At 47.4% G+C, this 21,523-nt stretch overlaps 1 protein-coding gene across 1 annotated transcript in view; it reads right to left on the bottom strand.

The window, feature by feature from the left end:
• The window catches only part of LOC144688623 (disintegrin and metalloproteinase domain-containing protein 12-like), an 812,806-nt gene extending 792,440 nt beyond the window's left edge, over positions 1–20,366 (bottom strand). The window contains exons 1-2 of the mRNA XM_078555419.1: positions 19,882–20,366; positions 10,225–10,334 (exon numbers count right to left, since the gene is read on the bottom strand). Coding sequence (XP_078411545.1) covers positions 10,225–10,334; positions 19,882–20,101 — 330 coding nt within the window. The 5' untranslated portion in view covers positions 20,102–20,366. The remainder of the gene's footprint in view (positions 1–10,224; positions 10,335–19,881) is intronic.
• Between the last annotated feature and the right edge of the window lie 1,157 nt (positions 20,367–21,523).

The raw sequence follows: 21,523 nt of genomic DNA, 5'->3' as shown, positions 1-21,523 counted from the left end.
TCTGGATGGTAGACTGCGGTGTTCCCCAATGACCACTGCCTTTTTCCTATATATAAATGATTTGGAAATTGAGATACAAAGTAAAATTTAAAAATTTGCCAGTGATACCAAACTTGGAGGAGTGGCAAACAGTGAGGATTATACCAATTGACTGTGACAGGGCATAGATATGCTGGAGGAATGGGCAGACAAGTGCCAGATAGAATTTAATACTGAGAAATGTCAGGCGATGAATTTTGCCAGAAGGTTCAGGAAGAGGCAATATAGACTCAATGGGTGGAATTTTCCATTCCGGGACTAAGGGCAGAATTTTCGGGTCGGCGAGGCAGGGTGGGGGGTGAAAGAGCGCAGGCCCCGACTCAGGGAATTCCCCCCCCCCCACCCCCCCACCGCCCGCATAGGGAGTGCTCAGCACTTAATTGGCCCGACCACATAAAATGGCGGCACGGCCCCAATTGGGGGTGTCGATCAGGTTTGCCCCCACCTCCGCACAAACCCCCCAATGGGGGGGAAATTTCTGTCCTAAGTCTCGTGGTGTGGGCAGGAACCAGAATGCTGGCCTAGCTAATTATAGAGTTGGGGGTTTCCTGGAACTTTGCGTGGCGGGGCGAGATGGACAGCATGTGCCGTGCCGTCAGATCGAGACGCCATATTTAAAAGGCACCCGGACATCAGCTTACCCACCATTAAAGGAGGAGATGGCCCATTGATCATATGGATCTCTGGCCCCCAAATTCAGTGACAATTCCCTCGGAGTCCTGCTCAATGGAGGGGCGTCTTCTACCCCGGGAATGGAAGGAGGAGTCTGAGCTCCCGGACCAACCCTGCATGACAGGAAGTCTCCAAGGCAGCTAGTGCCCAGCAACTCCACCACGGGACTGCCCTGCATTGTTGAAAATGGATGAATGACCTCATCCACGCCACCAGGGATAAGCGAACCCTCAACTGCTCACACTCACCTCACCGAATGGTAGAAGGGACATGGGCCTCAGTAGCAAGGGCACCAGCTGTGCAGCCCATAGATAAAAGAGCTACTCAACGTAACAGGGTCATGCCTCATAGCCCCACTGCAGTCCAACTAGTCTGCAGGTGGAGAGGCCACTGTGGGTCCCTGACCCTTCCACACAGAGAATGCTGTTTGTTGTGGGGGAAGGAGGTTAGGCATTCAGAGCACCAGCAAACACCACTTAATGACATGCCTCTGTGAGCCTTATCCTTCTATCTGCCTGGGCTCACTGCTCTGGAGGATGCTGCCCCAGAACCCTTTGGACAACCTACAGCGCATCACTCACATGGCACACAATCCAGTGGGTTATTTGTAAGACTGGAAGCATGAAAAAGGTGCATGAAACATAAATTCTCTCAACCCCATCTTCTCCTTTCGCACAGGAAAATCAGAGGCACATCAGGAGGAAGAGAGAGAGAGAAGATGGGATGGAGCCTCATTGAGTGAGAGGAGTGGGCAGCCCAGCTGATGGGGAAGGAACCAGACCGAGCCTATGCAGATGGAGAGGTCGGCGTCTGTCCTCCATCCAGTAAGGATCCATGCATAATGTAGTCACATAAAAATCTAAGGGTCATGCATTCCTCAATGTTGGAGGCAGCTCATGCAGGTACGGAATGTAACCAAGAAGGCTAATGGAATGCTATCCTTTATTACAAGAGGATTTGAACATAAAAGTAAGGATGTTATGCTTCAGTTATACAGAGCGTTGGTAAGACTACACCTCGAATACTGTGTGCAGTTTTGGTCTCCTTATTTAACGAAGGATGTTAATGCATTGGAGGCGATTCAGAGAAAGTTTACTAGATTGGTGCCTGGAATGAGCAGGTTGTCTTATGAGGAAAGGTTGGACAGACTGGGCTTGTTGGAATTTAGAGGAGTGGGGGATGACTTGATTGAAGTATATAATAACCTGAATGGTCTTGACAAGGTGGTCTTCGAAAGGATGTGTCCTCTTGTGGATGAATCCATAACTAGGGGACACTGTTTTAAAGCTAGGGGTCACTCTTTTAGGACAGAGACGCAGAGAAATTTTTTCTCAGAGCATTGCGCAACTTTGGAATTCTGCCTCAGGAAATGGTGGAGATGGGGTCATTGAGTATTTTTAAGGCAGAGGTAGATAGGTTCTTGTTAGGCAAGAGAATCAAAGGTTATCGGGGGTAGATCGGAATGTGTAACTCGGTCAAGGGCACTCTCTCTCACCTCACCTCGGGAGTTTGGCTCTTTAGTCCATGTTTTAACATGGTTGTAGATGGTGAAAAGGCTTTGGGGAGTCAGGAAGTGGGTTACTTGCCACAGGATTCCTAGCCTCTGACCTGCTCTTGTAGCCACAGTATTTATATGGCTAGTCCAGTTCAGTTTCTGGTCAATGGTAACCCCCAGGATGTTGATAGTAGGGGATTCAATGATGGTAATGCCCATTGAATGTTAAGGGGCGAATGCTGCAGCTGACCTAGTGTTGGACGTCCTTGTCAATGGTGGCCTTTTGAGAGTGGTGGCTGCCAAGGTGAGGGAAATGCTCAGCATTATCCAGAGTCTCTATCTCAACATATATGGGAGGTGAACTATTTGGCTGACCAGGTATGAGTTGATATATGAGTTTTGTTTTGGCATCACTTCAGGACAGGCAGAGTTTCTTGAATGCAGAATTGAAGAAATCAAGAGCATCTGGCAAATCTGGCACCAAGTGGGCAACAATATGCAATCATCCATAAAACTGCAGATCATGTATGTCTATGGTGGTCAGTTTAGTCCTGGCACGGAGATGACTGAGGTCAACGAGTTTTCCCTCTAGGTGGTATTTAATGCTGAGACCAGAGGGCAGTTGATCTTTCATGAGATGAATAGCCACTGTCAAGTAGGTTTGTAATTAGTACAGGGGCAATCACACAGCTTTACTTGACCACTGTCCAGATTTTGAAAGTGTCTGTTTCAAATCTTCCACTCAAGACAGTTGCAGTGATGTCATCATGAAGCAGTTGCAGGATTGTGATGAATTTTCTTGGACATCCAAATATTTGACACACGATCCACAAAGCCTCGCGATTTACTGAGTCAGGTGCTTTGGTCAGGTCGATGAATGCAATGAAGAGTTTCTGGTAAAAACAAAAAGCTAAAAGCTACTGCGGATGCTGGAAATCCAAAACAAAACAAAAACAGAATTACCTGGAAAAACTCAGCAAGTCTGGCAGCATCGGCGGAGAAGAAATCAGTCAACGTTTCGAGCCTTCATGGTTTCTGGTGTTGTTCCTAACAATTTTCTTGGATTTATCTAGCAACAAAGACTATGTCGGAGGTTCCTCCAGACATTGTGTCTCAGGATTTTCTTAGCCAGGCGTAGTTCGCAATTCAGGAGAACGTGTCAAAATTATCCCTACTGTGTTTTCAATTCCCCAGTACACCCAAGTCCCTATGAATATCAATATATACAAGGTTTACCTCTTTTAAAAAATATTCTGCTTTACATTCTTACAAGCAAAGTGAACAACCTCAGACTACTGCACATTATACTCCAACTGCCACCTTGTTGCCCTCCAACTCCACCTGTCTACATGTCTTTGCAGCCTTTTTGTATCCACCTCATAGCTTGCATTCCCAGCTAGCTTTATATTGGCAGCAAATTTAGATATATTACTTTCTGTCTCTGCATCTAAGTCATTAATATAGATTGTAAATAGCTGATGTCCCAGCACTGATCCTTGCAGCACTCCACTAGTAAACTTGAAAATGTCCCATTTACCCCTATCTCTTGCTTCCTGTCTGTTAACCAATCCTTTATCCATGCTAATATATTACTCCCAACTCTATGAGCCCTTATCTTACCTATGAACCATTTGTGTGTAACCTTATCCAATGTCTTTTAGGAAGTATACTAAATTTCTTCCTTCCCCTTTATCTAACCTACTAGTTACATCCTCAAAAAGCTCTAATAAATTTGTCGAAACTAATTTCCCTCTCATAAAATCACGAAGGCATTGTCTGATTATACTCTGATTTTCTGACTGCATTGTCAAAACTTCCTTAGTTACATTGTTAATGCTTCCTTACTTATACACTTTCTCGACAACTAATGGCAGACTAAATGGCCTGTAGTTCCCTGTTTTCTCTCTCCCTACTGTCTTGAATTGTTACATTTGCTAACTTCCAATCTACTGGAACCATTCCAGAAACTAGGAAATTTTGGAAAATCATAACCAGTCCATCCACTAACTCTGCTGCTACATCCCCTCAAGCTTCTTCAATACCTTTTTCCTGCTGATATTAATTACCTTAATTTCCTCATACTTTTTGGTCACAGATTACCCTCGATTTCTGGTATGTAACTTGTGTCTTCTACTGCGAAGACAGACATAAAATATTTGTTCAGTAGCTCTGCTATTTCTTCATTCCCCATGATAATTTCTCCTGTGAGCTCTCACAATCTGTTTTTAATATTCCTAACTAGTTTAGTCTCAAATTCTATGTTTTTCCTTTTCAACTTTTTACTGGCTTTTTGCTGGTTTCCAAAACCTCAGACTTACCACTATTCTTCTAATCCTATCCTTAACCTCCTTAGTACACTATGGAACGATCTTTATTGCTGAATTTTTGTTTCTCAAAGGACTATATTTTTGTTGAACACTTTAAATGTTTCCATCATTTATTAACTGATATACCTTTTAGTCTATTTACCCAATCAGCCTTAGCCAACTCTCCCCTTACATTTATGTAATTAACTTTGGTTAAGATTCTTGTTTGGGACTCAAATATGTTGGCTCTCAATTGTATTATGATCACCTATTTCCCAGTGGATCTTTTGCTATGAGATTTTTAATTAACCCTGCATCATTACACAATACTAGATCTAAAATAGCCTTATCCTAGTTGGTTCCACAATGTATCACTCCAGAAAATTGCCACAAAAGCATTCTACAAACCCATCTTCCTGTCTACCTTTACCACTCCATGAAGAACATGGAGAGGCAATATAAAATAGAGGGCACAATTCTAAAGGAGCAGACAGGCCTGGGTTTATATGTATATAAGTCATTGAAGGTGCCAGGACACGTTGAGAGAGCATACATATCCTAGGCTTTATCAGCAGAGGCAAAGAGCGCAAGAACAAAGAGGTTATGTTAAACTTGTATGAAACACTAATTTGGTCTAACTAAAATATTGCATTGAAATCTGGGCGCGGCACTTTAGGAAGGATATGAAGGCATTAGAAAGAGTGCAGAAAAATTCATGAGAATGTTTCCAGGGGTGAGGAACTTCAGTTATGAAGATAGATTTGTAGGCCTGAGGCCTGCAGCCACTAACTTTTGCAATTTTGTATTTTTGCATTTTATTTCAGCTTTACTCTTGATTTTAAGCCAAAAGTGAATATTTAAAGTTATTTTGTATTAAATCTTACATTGATCATAACCCAGCTATGATTGTGCTTTGATTAATTAATCAATAATAATTAGTAGTGACCTGTTTTCCCAGACCTTGTGTTTTTCATACTGGCCCTGCACAGCTGGTATTTAGACTACATCTTTGTTTTCCATTTTTCAAACTAGAATACTAAAATGAGTGGCCTTTTGTTTATCCTTTTTCTTACTGCATTCAGTGACCCTTGGACTACAGGCCAGGGTGATGAGTAACCTTATGGAGGTCACCTAGTATGGTCATCAGGAGGTGAAATTTGACTGATGGGCATAACACTTGAAGGATGACAGATGGGCAGATCAAAAGAGGCATAAGCAAATTGGATATTGTGAATGGCCTTGCAGTGCCTGTGAGAAGAATTGATAAGAACTGAGGCTTGTTTTGGGAAAGGACTGTACCAGTACTGGAATGAAGCCAGAAATTTGGCCTAAAGGGACGCTGCTTTGAGGACTCACTGTTGCAGCCGTAGTGGAATAATCACCACTGAAGAGGGGAGGAAGGGCCAGGGACGGAGTGACTGACCGCGGTGCCCACCCGAGGGTTACTCAGCGACTTGGTGATGTACCAAGGAGATGGTAGCATGTGTACTACTTTAGGGTGCTGTCATGGAACAGGCTAAATTGGGCTCATTCTTTGTGCTTTAGAAAAATCCAACTTTCTTCTTTTCTTATGATATATATAAAGTGCTTTTTCCTTTCAATAAAGTTAACTTTCTTTCTTTTTATTTATTTTTCTTTTATGTATATTATCAATTATAATGGTCATATTATTATTATAATCATGATTCAATATTCAATAAAACTGTTATTTTAACACATTACCTGTCATAGTCACTCATTCCTGTTATGTCCATAGTGCGGCTCCGAACCTAAGAGAGGCTCCGAAAGGGACCCTCCCTACAGGTTGGAGAAGTTGGAACCATTTTCCAGGCTGAGAGGAGATTTGATAGAGTTATTCAAAATCATGAGGGGTCTGGAAAGAGTAGATAGGGGAAAAATTGATCCCACTCATGAAGGATCAAGAACGAGGGGGCACGGATTTAAGGCAACTAACAAAAGAAGCAATAGTGATATGAGGAAAATCTTTTTTCACGCAAGTGATTAGGATCTGAAAATCACTGCCAGAGGATGTGGTGGTGGCAGCTTCAATGGAGGTATTCAAAAGAGAACTAAACCATGATTTAAAAAGGAACAATGTGCAGAATTACAGGGAGAAGGAGGGGAATGACACCAGGTGAACTGCTCATTAGGAGAGCTGGTGCAGACGCGATGGGCCAAATGGCCTCTGTCTTTGCTGTGACAATTGTGTGATTCTGTGATTTGATTGGTCCAATCTAGATGAAACATAGAAACATAGAAACTAGGAGCAGGAGTAGGCCATTTGGCCCTTCAAGCCTGCTCCACCATTCATTATGATCATGGCTGATCATTCAACTCAATAGCCTGCTCCCGCTTTCTCCCCATACCCTTTGATCCCTTTCACCCCAAGAGCTATATCTAACTACTTCTTGAAAACATACAATGTTTTGGTCTCAACTACTTTCTGTGGTAATGAATTCCACAGGCTCACCACTCTCTAGGTGAAGAAATTTCTCCTCATCTCAGTCCTAAATGGTCTATTCCATATCCTCAGACTGTGACCCCTGGCTCTGGACTCCCCCACCATCGGGAACATCCTTCCTGCATCCAACCTGTCTAGTCCTGTTAGAATTTTATAGGTTTCTAGGAGATTCCCCCCTCATTCTTCTGAACTCCAGTGAGTATAATCCTAATCGACTCAATCTCTCCTCATATGTCAGTCCCGCCATCCCAGGAATCAGTCGGGTAAACCTTCGCTGCAGTCCCTCTATAGCAAGTACATCCTTCCTCAGATAAGGAGAATAAAATTGCACACAATATTCCAGGTGTGGTCTCACCAAAGCCCTGTACAATTGCAACAAGACATCCCTGTTCCTGTACTCGAATCCTCTGGCTATGAAGGCCAACATACCATTTGCCTTCTTTACCGCTTGCTGTACCTGCTTGCTTACCTTCAGCGACTGGTGTACAAGGACACCCAGGTCTCGCTGCACGTTCCCCTCTCTCAATTCATAGCCATTCAGATAATAATCTGCCTTCCTGTTTTTGCTACCAAAGTGGATAACCTCACATTTTTCCACATTATACTGCATCTGCCATGCATTTGCCTGCTCACTCAGCTTGTCCAAATCACACTGAAGCATCTCTGCATCCTCCTCACAGCTCACCCTCCCACCCAGCTTTTGTCATCTGCAAATTTGGAGATATTACATTTAATTCCCTCATCTAAATCATTAATATATATTGTGAATAACTGGGGTCTCAGCACCGATCCCTGCGGTACCCCATTAGTCACTGCCTGCCATTCGGAAAAAGACCCATTTACTCCTACTCTTTGTTTCCTGTCTGCCAACCAGTTTTCTATTCATCTCAATACACTACCCACAATCCCATGTGCTTTAATTTTACACGCCAATCTCTTATGTGGGACTTTGTCAAAAGCCTCCTGAAAGTCCAAATAAACCACATCCACTGGCTCCCCCTCATCAACTCCACTAGTTACATCCTTGAAAAATTCCAGTATATTTGTCAAGCATGATTTCCCTTTCATAAATCCATGCTGACTCTGTCCGATTCTGCCACTGTTTTCCATGAAGATTAAAGTCACCCATAATAATTAGATTGCCTTTGTTATATGCTCCAATAATTTATTGTTTAGTGCTGTCCAATGGCATAACTACTGTTAGGGGGCCTACGTACTACTTCCCTGCAGTCGAATGGGAGAGTTCTTTCTCCTCCCAAATCCAGTGCATGAAGTCCTGGTCTGAGCCTAAGCCCAGCAGCTCTGAAGACCTCAGCTGGAATACCATCAGGGCTGCAGGCTTTGTTGTTTTTCATCCATTTGATTGGTTCTTGCAACTCTCCCATGTTGGTTCACCCATCGAAGTATTTCCCTCTTATCCATAGCAGGGAAAATCCTTACACCCATTGTCCTGAATCACCTACTTCCTGTGACGAAGGAAATCCTCCCAGAGACTCAGTTTGGCTTTAGAGCTTCCAAAACTTCCGAAAAGCGAATACTACAACTCCAGTCTTCAGCCAGCTGAATTCAAACGTCCACATCAAAGAATTCCTCATTGTACTTTAACTTTGGACTCTGGAACTCATGTGAACTAATATTCATCTCTGTGGTTGTTGTATTGTAAAACTCCTATTCTCTATCCCCCACCTTTACTGTGTGTGTGTGTGCGTGTGTGTGCGTGTGTGTGCATGTGTGTGCGTGTGTATGCGTGCATGTGTCTGTGTAGAACAGAGTGGGACGTGGCAAACACTCCCTGGGTTTTTTGAATGCGAAAATAGACTAAACTTCTGAGTTAATCCCGACTCGAGATTGGTGTGGATTTTTAGTAAATTGGATCACAAAAACCGAGGGATTGGGAAAAAATGCCCCTGATTGTTTTTTAAACTAATTCAAAACACCTCATGTTTAAGGACAGGTGGTCAGAGGAAATCAGTGCAGTTTGTGGGTCTCTCTCCTGTGCAGTCCAGAACCTGAGTACTGACGCTGTTTGAGCTTTTCACCTTACACTCATCAGGGCCTAAGCCAAATCTCAAAAGGGGCAACGATTTATGCTGAATGAGAAAAAGGTGCTGATTATTGGTAAGTCGGCTCTGGTCAAGGCATTGGCTTGGAGAATGTACCAAGGAGCTGCTGTCCCCAACGGTTTTGTTTAATTCAAAAAACGTATAATGCTTCCTTTTGCCTGCAGAGGACAAGTCTCGTGCATGTGTAGTTCGCTTCTAGCTCGCTAAAGTGAGCCACATTGCAAGCCCAACAGATTAAACAAAAGCTTGGGAGACACTAGTTCCCTGGGGCATTCTCCACGGCATCACCTCAACCGGAGTCGACTTGCCAACCAATCAGCACCCTCTTATCATGCAGTATATATTGTTGCTCCCTTTGAAATTTGGCATTCTCGATGATGAGTGCAGGTGAACAGCTTCAAAATTATGTCTCTTTCTTTCAGCTGTACAAATATAAAGATCATGCTACTATGTGACCGAAAACTAAAAAGTAGCCCTCGAGAAAATCTCAAAAAAGGCCTTCGAAAAAAAATATATTTTGGCCCCAGGACAGCGTGTCGATGAGAAATAGGGAGGGACCAAGGATTGATCATTGGGGGGATTGGAGGAGGATAGTGCAGTCAACTGTGTCAAAGGCTGAAGACAGATCGCGAAGGAATAGGAGGGAAAGTTTACCTTTGTCACAGTGAAATGGGATATCATTTGTGATAAAAACAAAAAGCTAAAAGCTACTGCGGATGCTGGAAATCCAAAACAGAAACAGAATTACCTGGAAAAACTCAGCAGGTCTGGCAGCATCGGTGGAGAAGAAATCAGTTAACGTTTCGAGTCTTCACGACCCTTCGGCAGAACCTGCCGAAGGGTCGTGAAGACTCGAAACGTTAACTGATTTCTTCTCCACCGATGCTGCCAGACCTGCTGAGTTTTTCCAGGTAATTCTGTTTTTGTTTTTATCATTTGTGACTTTGATAAGAGCCGTTTTGGTTCTGAGGCAGGGGCAGAAACCTAATTGGAGGAATTCAAACATTCAGTTCTAGGAAAGATGGGAAAATGGGAGACAACAACATGTTCCAGTGCTTTGGAAAAGGGAAGGGAGTTTGGAGAACCATTAAGTACCCTGCGTGCAGGAACAATTTAGATCATTCCAAAAAATAAGGTGAAGTGACAGGTTGGGTTGTGTCGATGCAATCAGGCTGTCAGATTAATTACCTGAGGCAGCAGGGTTACACTCCGTTTCCGTTTCCCTGCTAAGACATCTGGGAATACAAACTTGTAATCCTCCAATTCTTCAAGTAGCTTTTCCTGGTGAGATCGATAACCTGTGTGAATTACAAGGGGAAATTTCATGGCATTTAAGAGCAAAGTAATATGAGCGCTGAAAATCTGAAATCGAAACAGAAAATGCCAAAAACGCTCAGCAGGTCTAGCAGCATCTGTGGAGAGAGAAAGGAAATTAACATTTCAGGTCGATGACCCTTCATCAGAACTAGGAGTGTCAGAAATGTAACAGGTTTTAATCCAGGCAGGGAAAGCAAGGGCATGAAAAGGACACAAGAACAAACAGTTCTGTTAATGTGGTGTGGGAGGACTGGAGGACTGCTGATATTATACCTTTGTTTCAAAAGGGAGGAAGAGGTAGACCGAGTTATTTCAGGTCACTCAGCCTAATCTCAGTGGTGGGCAAATTATTACATATGAACAAGGTACAGGAGAAGGCCATTCAGCCCCTCGAACCTGCTCTGCCATTTAATAAGATCATGGCTGATCTGATAGTAACCTGAAATCTGCAACCCACCTACCCCCCGATAACCTATCACCCCCTTGCTTACCAAGAATCTATCCACCTCTGCCTTAAAGATATTCAAAGACTCTGCTTCCACCACCTTTCCAGGAAGAGAGTTACAAAGACTCACGACCCTCTGAGTGAAAAAATTCCACCTCATCTCTGTTTTAAATAGGCGACCCCTTATTTTTAAACAGTGGCCCCTAGTTCTAGACCCTCTCACAAGAGGAAACATCCTCTCCACATCCACCCTGTCAAGAACCCTCAGGATCTTATACATTTCAATCAAGTCGCCTGTTACTCTTCTAAACTCCAGTGGATACAAGCCTAGTCTGTCCAACCTTTCCTCATAAGACAACCCACCCACTCAAGGTATTAGTCTGGCAAACCTCCTCTGAACTGCTTCCAAAGCATTTACATCCTTGCAAAACCTTCTAAGGGACAATATAAATTGTCATTTACATGGGCAGTCAATCGATGACAGTCAGCAAGGATTTGTTAAGGGAAGATTGCTCTGACTAATGATTGAATTTTTCGAGAAGGTAACAAGGAAGATCAATGAGGGCGGCACATATGGGGCAGAATTTTCCGGTTGGCGTACAGGGGCAGGCCCTGCACGCTGACTCATAAAATGACCTGCATCCCGACGTCACCATGCGCCATCACGATATTTTGGTGGGCGGGCGCGCGATGATCTCCGATGTGAGCCCGCCATTAATTAACAGGCCACTTAAGGCCCTTAAACCACTAATCGACGCCAATTTTTCGGGGCCCGTGCGATCTTCAGGTCGTCGCACGGGTGCAACGGGCAGGCAGGTAGGCCACATTTTTATAAACCTCATCCACGGGCGGGATAAGAGGGCTCAGTGGGGTCGCGAGTGTTACTTGTCAAACATTTAATGCTTAAAGTTACTGCTACTTGCCTGTGTGAGCAGGAATACTCAAAAACTCTTCACAGCTGCTTGGACAGTAGTAACAGGCTTCAGGTCAGGAATCTGGAGTAAACATCATTTGTGGGGCCTTGCTGGTTTCAGGAAGCCTTCCCTCAGCCTGGGAATGGAAGTCATGCTCTCCACTGGAGGGACCTCTTCTGAGGAGGAAGGGAGGGCCAGAACAGAGAGGAGGCCAGGAGTTCACATTCAGCTTCCAGAGGAGGTACCTTTGGGAGTACAGGCACAGGCACAAGGGGCGCAGGGCCAACAGGAAGTCCGAGGTGGAAGGGGCCGCAGAAGGCACCACTATCCTGCTGCCAGGATTTACAGGCGGCAAAGCAGCTACCTCAATATGTCTGAGGTGTGGTGCCAAAGGAGGCTCCGTCTCTCAAGGGAGACAGTGACCTCCATTTGTCAGATGATCGGCCCTGAGATCAGCTCCAACTGTGTGGGTGGACACCCCAGCCAGTGGCGTTGAAGGTCACGGCTGCCCTCAGCTTCTATGGCTCCAGCTCTTTCCGGGGGTCAGAGAGTGATCTTTGCAGAATTTCCCAGTCAGCTGTCCGCACTTGTGTCAAGCAGGTGACAGACGCTCTGTTCAGGCGTGCATTGACCTTCATCCACTACCGCTGGGATGAGGCCAGCCAGACAGAGTGAGCCAGAGGCTTCGCAGCAATTGCTGGGGTCCCCCGTGTCCAGGGTGCTATAGACTGCACACGTGGCCATCAAGGCACCAGCTGGTGAGCCCGGTGCCTTCGTCAACAGGAAGGGCTTCCACTCCATGTACGTGCAGATAGTGTGTGCTCACAGGATGCAGATTCTACAAGTCTGTGCAAGGTTCCCAGGCAGCTCCCACGACGCCTACATCCTCAGACACTCCCAGGTGCTGGGGCTCTTCAGTGCTCCAGCCCGGCTGGATGGATGGCTGGTGGGTGACAAGGGCTATCCCCTCAGAAGGTGGCTCATGACGCCTCTCCGCCATCCAAGAACAGAAGCTGAACAGTGCCACAATGGGAGCCACGGCTCCACAAGGGCTGTGGTGGAGAGAACCAGATCTCAAGGTACGCTTCTGATGCCTGGACCGCTCAGGGGGCGCACTCCAGTACCCCCAGATCGTGTGTCGCTGATAGTGGTTGCATGCTGTGCTCTGCACAATTTGGCTCTGGAAAGGGGGGACACAGTGGAGCAAGAAGACGTAGATGCAGATGCTGCGGCTGCACACGATGAGTCCAGCAGTGAGTCCGAGGATGAGCACGCACAGGGAAGTGCTGAGGGGGTAGATGCTGACCTGGGCATCCTCCAGGGAGGCAGGGACACCCGGGAGGCTTTAACCTTCAGCTAGCCCACCACAGATGGACCTTCAACACACGCCAGGGCTGCAGGCACCATACTCGATACCTGAGCGCACCATCTGCCTGGTTAGGAACATCAACTAAAGGCCTTGTCAATAAAGCTCAATGACAAACAACTCACTCATAACATCCTGGGTTCCTGTCCACCTGCAGGAGTGAGGAATCACCCTGAGCCACGTTCACATATGAACATTTAATGAATTAGCAAAAGAAAGCAGAAAAGAAACTGAATGTAAAGGTGTTCAGCATCACACCGATTTATCATCAACTAATAGCAGGGCAACATAAAACCACCAGTGAGAAGCCCGTGGTGTGCCTAAGGTGCCTTAAGTTTACATTTTCGGGTGCTCCGTCTAGGTGCTTCCCCCTCGCTGGCATTAGCATTTGAGACAGCCTGCTCACTGCGCTGTCCTGTTAGCCTCGGTGACCTCTGACCTCTGGAGCCTTTGATGGCCCCGCCTGAGAGGGAGCGGCCAGTTCCACAGCTGGCATCTCCCCAGTCGCCGCAGCCTCATCGGATCCCATGGTCACTGGCAGAAGGGAGGAGGAGCTACTGCCCTCATCCGGAGCGCCCTGAGAGGGGCCTGCAAAGACAACAGGCAGCTGCTGCACCGACGTGAGGTCACTTTGGACCTCCCTGCTCAACATTGATGGGTGGGTACCAAGCTGGGATACTTGGTGCCCAATCCATCTCCCACACGGGCACTGACCAGCTGGAAGCATGGCGCTTGGCCATGAGGCTCATTGCATCAGTGATGCTCCACGTGGACTCCTCCAGCACAGGTACCATGCCATGCATTGCCTCATGTATCTCTGCCAGATCCTCCCGCACACCCTGCTGGACTTCCAGCGTCTGCTGCCTCACGGACAACTCCAGAGGGACATCATCAGCCACCAACTGAGCATGTGCCTGGTCCCCTGCAGTCCTCCAGCTGCTGGCATCATGGGCACTCTCTGTCTCCACCCGCACCTCAAGTGAGTGTGAAGTGCCCTCACCGCTGTGCCCTGGGACAGTAGCCAATGATCTAATTCCCACCAAGGTGCTAGTATCTGCGCTGGTGCCTGCCTGGCAGAGATGGTGTGACGCTGGTGATTCAAATTGTTCTGGGCCCTCAGGTGTGAGAGGTGGCCCCTCTGCCTCCTCCTCCCGGTCCTGCTCCGGTGATGCTGAAAGGAAGAGCAAGGACATTTGATTCGTTCAAGTGGAAACTATGTCAACATGCATGCCTGTCCCCCGGATCAGTATGCGCTCATCCTTCCATAGTCAATGGGAAACCCATGTTGGAAGCTTAACTCACTGAACATTCAACAGTGGGATGGCTGCTGGGACACAGGTGGTGACCTCAGTGCACAGCAATCTTATCTCCCCCTGACACCCTAGCCTCACCGCCACCTGTGGACCTGGGCACATGGCACGTCTCCAGCTCCATCGCCTCCTGTATCTGGTGATTATGGCCTCAGCCAGGCGGTGTTGAGTGTGGTCTTCTCCTGAAAAGGAGAGAGGAGCGTTGATTAGCCCACCCTGTACCTGGATTGCCATCGCGTTCCTGCCACCCCCAGCAGAGTGGGACATTGCAGGGCTCCAGTTCTTCGTCACCCTGCAGCTGCCGCACACTCACACTAAGAAGCCAAGGATGACCACCCCCCTGCCCACATGCTGCCTCCATCACATGTGCCACCCACACAGTTTCACCTTGCAAAGCAAGAACGCACAAGCACGTGGAACGCCAAGGCCAGCAGATGGATGGGTGCCCCACCACCTGGAAGCTCCCCTCCCAGCAAGTCAGCACCCTGACTTGGACATGTTTTGCAGTTCCAGCACTGCACCTAGATGCAAATCCTTGAGGTAGCCCCCTAAACAGTACTCTGTGTGTCAGTCTACCACATGCTGCGGGTGCAGACCCCATCTCAGCGCAACCCTCTCAGGGTGAACTAGGCATGGGCAAAATGTGTTGGCCCACCCAACAAGGGACACATGCCGTGAATGATTCAATGCAGTCACTGCACTCAGAGCTGGGTCGGGGGGAAAGCCTACCTGTGGTACTCACCTTTCCTGGGCACAAGAGGTCGTTGAAATGCTTGTGACACTGGACCCAGGCGGGTCGCACCACGTTGCGGGAGCTCACTGTCTCTATCACCTCCTCACAGGCACGTTTGGTCATGTGGGGGGGGCCTCCTCCTCCCATCCCTGGGAACGAGGACCTCCCGCTGTGTTGCCACCTCCTCCAGGAGGGCAGCTAGGCACTCGTCAGAAAAGCGAGGGGCACAGTACCCCGCTGACCTACCCTCCTGCCGGACCGGCTCAGCAGCAGCGCTCTGGGGAGCCCTTCTGTTGGCCATGATTCACAGCCTTCGCAAGGCTGCCTGCGCGCTCTTTAAACAGGCCATTGGACCCGGTGGTCATTGCAGTCCCGCCACCTCCCGCCCACTCCCGCTGTCCTCGGGAGCCGCGTTTCACGCCGGGAGGGCCCTAATTAGCCCGCCCACATAAAATGGCGGCACGGAGCCAATCACGGGCAGCGATCAGCTCTGCACCCACTCCTGAACCGCCCATCCAATGGGGAGAAAATTCTCTCCCTAATGCGGTTTATTTGGATTTTAGCAATGCTCTTGAGAAGGTCCCACATGGTTGACTGGTCAGAAAACTAAGAGCCCATGGGATCCCAGGGCAAAGTAGCAAGTTAGATCCAAAATCAGCCCAGTGGGCACAAAGCAAAGGGTAATTGTCGGCATCTGTTTATATGACTGAAACACTATAGCATTCACCAAGGCTGTTTCGACAGCACCTTCCAAACCTATGACCTCTACCATTTAGAAGGACAAGGGCAGCAGATACGTGGGAACACCACCACCTGGAAGTCCCCCTCCAATGCACACACCATCCAGACTTGGAAATACATTGCCGATCCTTCACTGTCACTGGGTCAAAATCCTGGAACTCCCTTCCTAACAGCACTGTGGGTGTACCTACACCACAGGGACTGCAGCGGTTCAAGAAGGCAGCCCACCACCACCTTCTCAAGAGCAATTAGGGATGGGCATTAAAAATGCTGGCCCAGCCAGCGAAGCCCACATCCCGTGAACGAATAAAACAAAAAGACATTAATGAACGTTTACCAGGTAACACATAACTGGAGATAATTTGAAAGAGAATGCAACAGACAAAACTGTAGCAGTACCAGGTTACTGTGTGAGAATGTGTATGAAGAGTGAATGTGTGTACATTTCCTTCTGTTTCGCAGAGAAGACATTAAAAAAATGTCATCACAATTCAATTTTGTCCTGTGCAGTGGGGGCGTGTTCTGTCTCAGTACGTTATAAACTTTCAGTCAATATTTTTAAAAACTGGACACAGATTATTTAAATAGCCATTGTAAATCATGTGACCTTTGGCATTTTGAGCTTCAGACAGTCCTAAGTCTCAAGCAAATACTTAATTAAATATGGACATTCACAGCCATCTGGGAAATTCACATATACCTTTGTTTAAGGATGGATCAAAACAAAACAACCACAAGAATTCCAGCCAACCTATATCTCTGTTTCACACTGGACAAAAGGGATCATTAAAACTCAACATGTGTAAGACAAATGTGAATGGATCCCCCCAATGTCCATCATATTTTGATGGTCTCCCTCATCCAAACTAGACTGGATGAATCTCAAGGTGTACAGCAACAACACACAATGTGGAATTAACTTACACACCACCCCTTTGATTGGAGAAAGGACTCTGAAGCTGTATAAGTCACATGATGAGGGAACTATTTTGTTGTCTGCTTTTAAAATCAGCTAGAAGCTACTTGCAGAGAGTTACACCCAAAGCCATTGAACTAACTGCAAGTCACCCAAGCAGCCAAGATAATAAACAGCAATACCTTGAAAGAGGGAGATGCTAACAGAAAGAAGGATTCCCCCAATCTGTTCAAACTTTGAGTTCACCTGAGAAGTGTCCTCCTCAAAATTCAACTACTATAAACATTAAAAATTACTGAGAATCCTTTGCTCTACCAGACTTCACTTCAACCTTTAAGGATTAAATTAATCTAAGAAACCTGAGTCCTGTCACAAAAGAGACTGAAACAATCCTCAGCTGTAACAGTATGTTACCTTCATTTGTACCTAAGCTTTGTAGACGAGAGGTGAATGAGTGAAATAATGGGCCGTAAAATCTGAGCTCCAGGGCGTCGTATTTGGGGATACCCCAAAGATTGCGGGGAACACACACCCGCAACAGAGGTTCCCAGGTAAGGATTGCATGACAATCTGGGAAGTGCAAACTTCCAATGAGCAACTGCCCTGCAGTGGGAAACATTCGAAAATGCCATTTAAATCACAAACTTCATCTAACAAATTTAAATCACAAAATGTCCTGCATCAATAGTTACCCAGAAAACATTAGAGAGAATTAAAACCAATTATAAATTGTGGGTAACTATTGTACCAGTGCAACACCGACCCCCCCCATGATACTCCCTCTCGCCTCATAACACCCCGAACCCCCAGGGGACTCCCCCATCCTCCCGATTACCTCCCCCATGGGACACCCCCAACAGGACACCCCCAACCCCCAAGGGTTTACACCTGGCAACAGGAACTAACACATGGGAGTCCCCACACCCACCACAGGGCTCCCCAACAGGCCCAGCTGCCAACCTCCCCTTCCCCCGGTGCCAGGCCCTGCTTCCGACCTCCCTGCACATCCCACCACACCCCCTCCCCCGGCCCGACTGCTGACCCCCCCATCCCACACTGCCAGGCCCGACTGCCAGCTTCCCCCCTCCACCACCAGGCCCAACTCTTCCCCGAACTCACATCCTTCCCCCCCACCCCCCACCCCCCGCCAAGCCCCAGCCCGACCCAACACATCCATCTCCCAAGCCCCAGCCCGACCCAACACACCCATCTCCCAAGGCCCGACCCGACCCAACACACCCATCCATCAAGGGCCTACCTGACCCCTGACACCCCATCCCCCAAGGCCCGACCTGACCCAACACCTCCATCCATCAAGGGCCTACCTGACCCGACACCCCATCCCCCAAGGCCCGACCTGACCCGACACCTCCATCCATCAAGGGCCTACCTCACCCGACACCCCCATCCGTCAAGGGCCTACCTGACCCCCGACACCCAACCCCCAAGGCCCAACCTGACCCGACACCTCCATCCATCCATCAAGGACCTACCTCACCCGACACCCCATCCCCCAAGGCCCGGCTTGACCCAACACCCCATCCGTCAAGGGCCTACCTGGCCCGACACCCCCATACCGCAAGGCCCGACCCGACCCGACACCTCCATCCATCAAGGGCCTACCTGACCCGACACCTCCATCCATCAAGGACCTACCTGACCCGACACCCCATCCCCCAAGGCCCAACCTGACCCGACACCTCCATCCATCAAGGACCTACCTCACCCGACACCCCAGCCCCCAAGGCCCGACCTAACCCGACCCGACACCCCCCCCAAGACGCGACCCAATTCCTCTCCAGGTCCCGACCCATCCCCCAACCCCCACGCCCAACCTGACCAGACACCTCCCCACCTGACCTGACCCGACCTGACCCCCATCCCCTCACCAATCCTACCCATTATCCTCATGTATTACTTTCTCCCTGGCTTGTCAAAGACCTTGAAACCTGGCTGGACCTTTTAACTTACCTGGTTCACAGCAGCTAGTGCTGTAAAAAAGGTGGCACGGGTTACTTACCTGTAACTCTACTGCCCTCAATGCTAGGTGCCAGGGACACGCTGCACTGACCAGATCTCGCCCAGCCTGAGTTGGAAGGGGAGGCGATAGCGGTGTGGTATTGTTGCTGGGCTCGTAATCCAGAGACTTAGGGCAATGCTCTGGGGGGGGGCCTGGGTTTGAATCCCACCACAACAGAATTCCAGAACTAAAAAACTGGAACTAAAAGTCTAAGAAATGATTGTTGTAAAAAACCCATCTGGTTCACTAATGCCCTTAGAGAAGGAAATCTACTGGCCTACATGTGACTCCAAACCCATAGCCATGTGGTTGACTCTTAAATGCCCTCTGAACAAGGGCAATAAATGCTGGCCTAGCCAGTGATGCCCACATCCCCTGAATGGATAGAAAAAAGTATCCCCTGGGTTTTAAGGTGAGTGCTTTTGAGTGGAGTGGCAATCTAACTCAATCGCCACTCCATCAGAAGTTACAGCCCATTATGTTATTTTCAGGGTAAGTGGATGAGAATTATTAACGTTCTTTATTTTTAAACTCACCACAAGTTTGCTGCTGGAATTATTTAATTGGAACGCTCACTCTGGGAGAGTAAAAAACACGCCACTCTTTCAAACATACTGATCATGACAGTAAAGGGAACACATACATTCGGCCTGCGACAAGGTCCTGAAAACTGACAAAGAGGGGCTATTGGATCGGTTGGCTGTACTTAAAGTTAATAAGAAAAGGGAACCAAGGGTGGAGACAGATTTATTCGGGGCTATCAAAAGGGAGTTGGATAATTATTTGAAGAGAAAAAATTTCCAGGGCTCCAGGGAAAAGGCGTGGGAGCGGGACTAGTGGAGTAGTTCTAACAGAGAGCTGACACGGACACGACGGGCACAAGTGGCCTTTTTCTGTGCTGTAGTCATTCTATGATTGTGCTGCATAGCCAGCCTGAACAATGCCTGCCCTGTGCCTGCTGAACTGTATCGGTGTTGTACCCCCTGAACTGTACTGAGCTGTACAATGGGCCATTCCCAGTGTTCTCAGTATTTATGGAAGAGTAGAAAAACTGAGTCTTAAACCATCACTATTCTTCCTCACCTGAAGCAGTTCCTTGTCCACTTGAAGCAGCTCCTTTAATCTCGGTGTCCCAATCAGCTCCTTGTGAATGATCGGCGGGTCTGTTACTGGGGCCAGTAAACAATGTTCCACTCCTGAGAGTTACCACATCGTCAGCTGGAGTCTCTTCATTCGCTGCTGCTGAAAGATTTAAAACCTGGCACCAGATCAGAAATACCAAACACACGTTGCTGGCAAACATTGTGAATGATCACAACCCTTTTACTCTCCACCTCAAAGTTCTCTCCCTTTATGAACACAGTTTTCTCTCTCTGTCCTCCTGATCAATCTCTCTTTCCCTCTTGAGTTTCTCTGTCTTTCACTCTCCGTCAATCTGTCTCAGCTTTTAGTTTGTTTCTGAATCTGTGCCAGCCTTGATTCATGTCAGAAATAACTTTGTAACAGCCCCCAGCCTTACCCAGGCAATAGGAGGAGGAGGAGAAACATGAAAACCCTGAACAGTTTGGGAGAAGGGCCAAGCACACTGACAGATAAGACATTCTGCTGCTACACTGCAAACGTCAATAGCACAGATACAGAACGCACAAGCACGGGCTTCTGACTTTCCGTGTATTACCGAGGGAGTCCTGCAGAGTCAAGAGATGACATATTTCGCATTGAAGCCAGATATTGCAGGTGGGGCTTCTTTCTTTGGGAAAATCTCACTGATCTTGCTAACTCTGAACCAGTTTTCTGGATCAGGCTGACATCTTGAGAGGTGGGGGTTGGGGGTGGGGAGGGTTGATGGTGGCGGGGGGAAAGGGGTGGGCTCCCACTGAGGTACCTTGATTGGGGATTACTTAATTTAAATATGGATCTTTTGATATAAGTCACACTGCAATTCAGTCTTCAGGCTACAAATGTGTTTCTTCAATAAAACACCATTATTATTATTATTATTATAAGTTTTGAAAAGGAAAGGTTTGAAGAGCTATGGGGGAAGACCAGGGAAGTGGGAAAAGTTGACAGCTCTTTCAGCACCGGCACAATGGGCTGAATGTGCTATAAACCTCTGATTCTATGAAAGGAAAATGCTGGGTTTCTTTTGGAGGGACGGTTACCTCTGTAATTCTCCCCCTCCCACTCCACTATCAGCTGTCACATTCCTTACTCTGGGATATTCTCGTGAGCCCCTGCCTGGATACTCCTCTGCCTAACTGAAAAACCCCTTCTCACAATGTATCTGACTATTCTTGTATTCAATTCCTATGACTTTTCTTCGACTTTCTACTGAGTGGCCGCTGATCCTCCGGTGAAACACTGTGGAACATACTGTCATATCAGAGAGCAGTCCAGGTACAGTTTGTCATTTCAGTTCGAGACATGCTCCATGTTCAGATTGAACATTTGCCTATTTGTTTTCTGAACTTAGTTCAGAAAACAAACACAGTAGTCATCAATCACAATCTAGAATCGACAGTGAGACATTCAGGAACAAACTGACTGTTCTGAACAATTTACATTGTCAGTAACTTCTGAATTTCTTTCTACTTTTTTTTAAATTTTTTCACGGGATGTGGGCTTCGCTGGCTGGGCCAGCATTTCTATTGCCCATCCCTAGTTGCCCTTGAGAAGGTGGCGGTGAGCTGCCTTCTTGAACCGCTGCAGTCCATGTGCTGTAGGT

Source organism: Cetorhinus maximus, chromosome 1 (assembly GCF_964194155.1).
Source record: "Cetorhinus maximus chromosome 1, sCetMax3.hap1.1, whole genome shotgun sequence".
Classification (NCBI taxonomy): Eukaryota; Metazoa; Chordata; class Chondrichthyes; order Lamniformes; family Cetorhinidae; genus Cetorhinus; species Cetorhinus maximus.
This window is presented reverse-complemented; position numbering and strand designations above follow the sequence as displayed.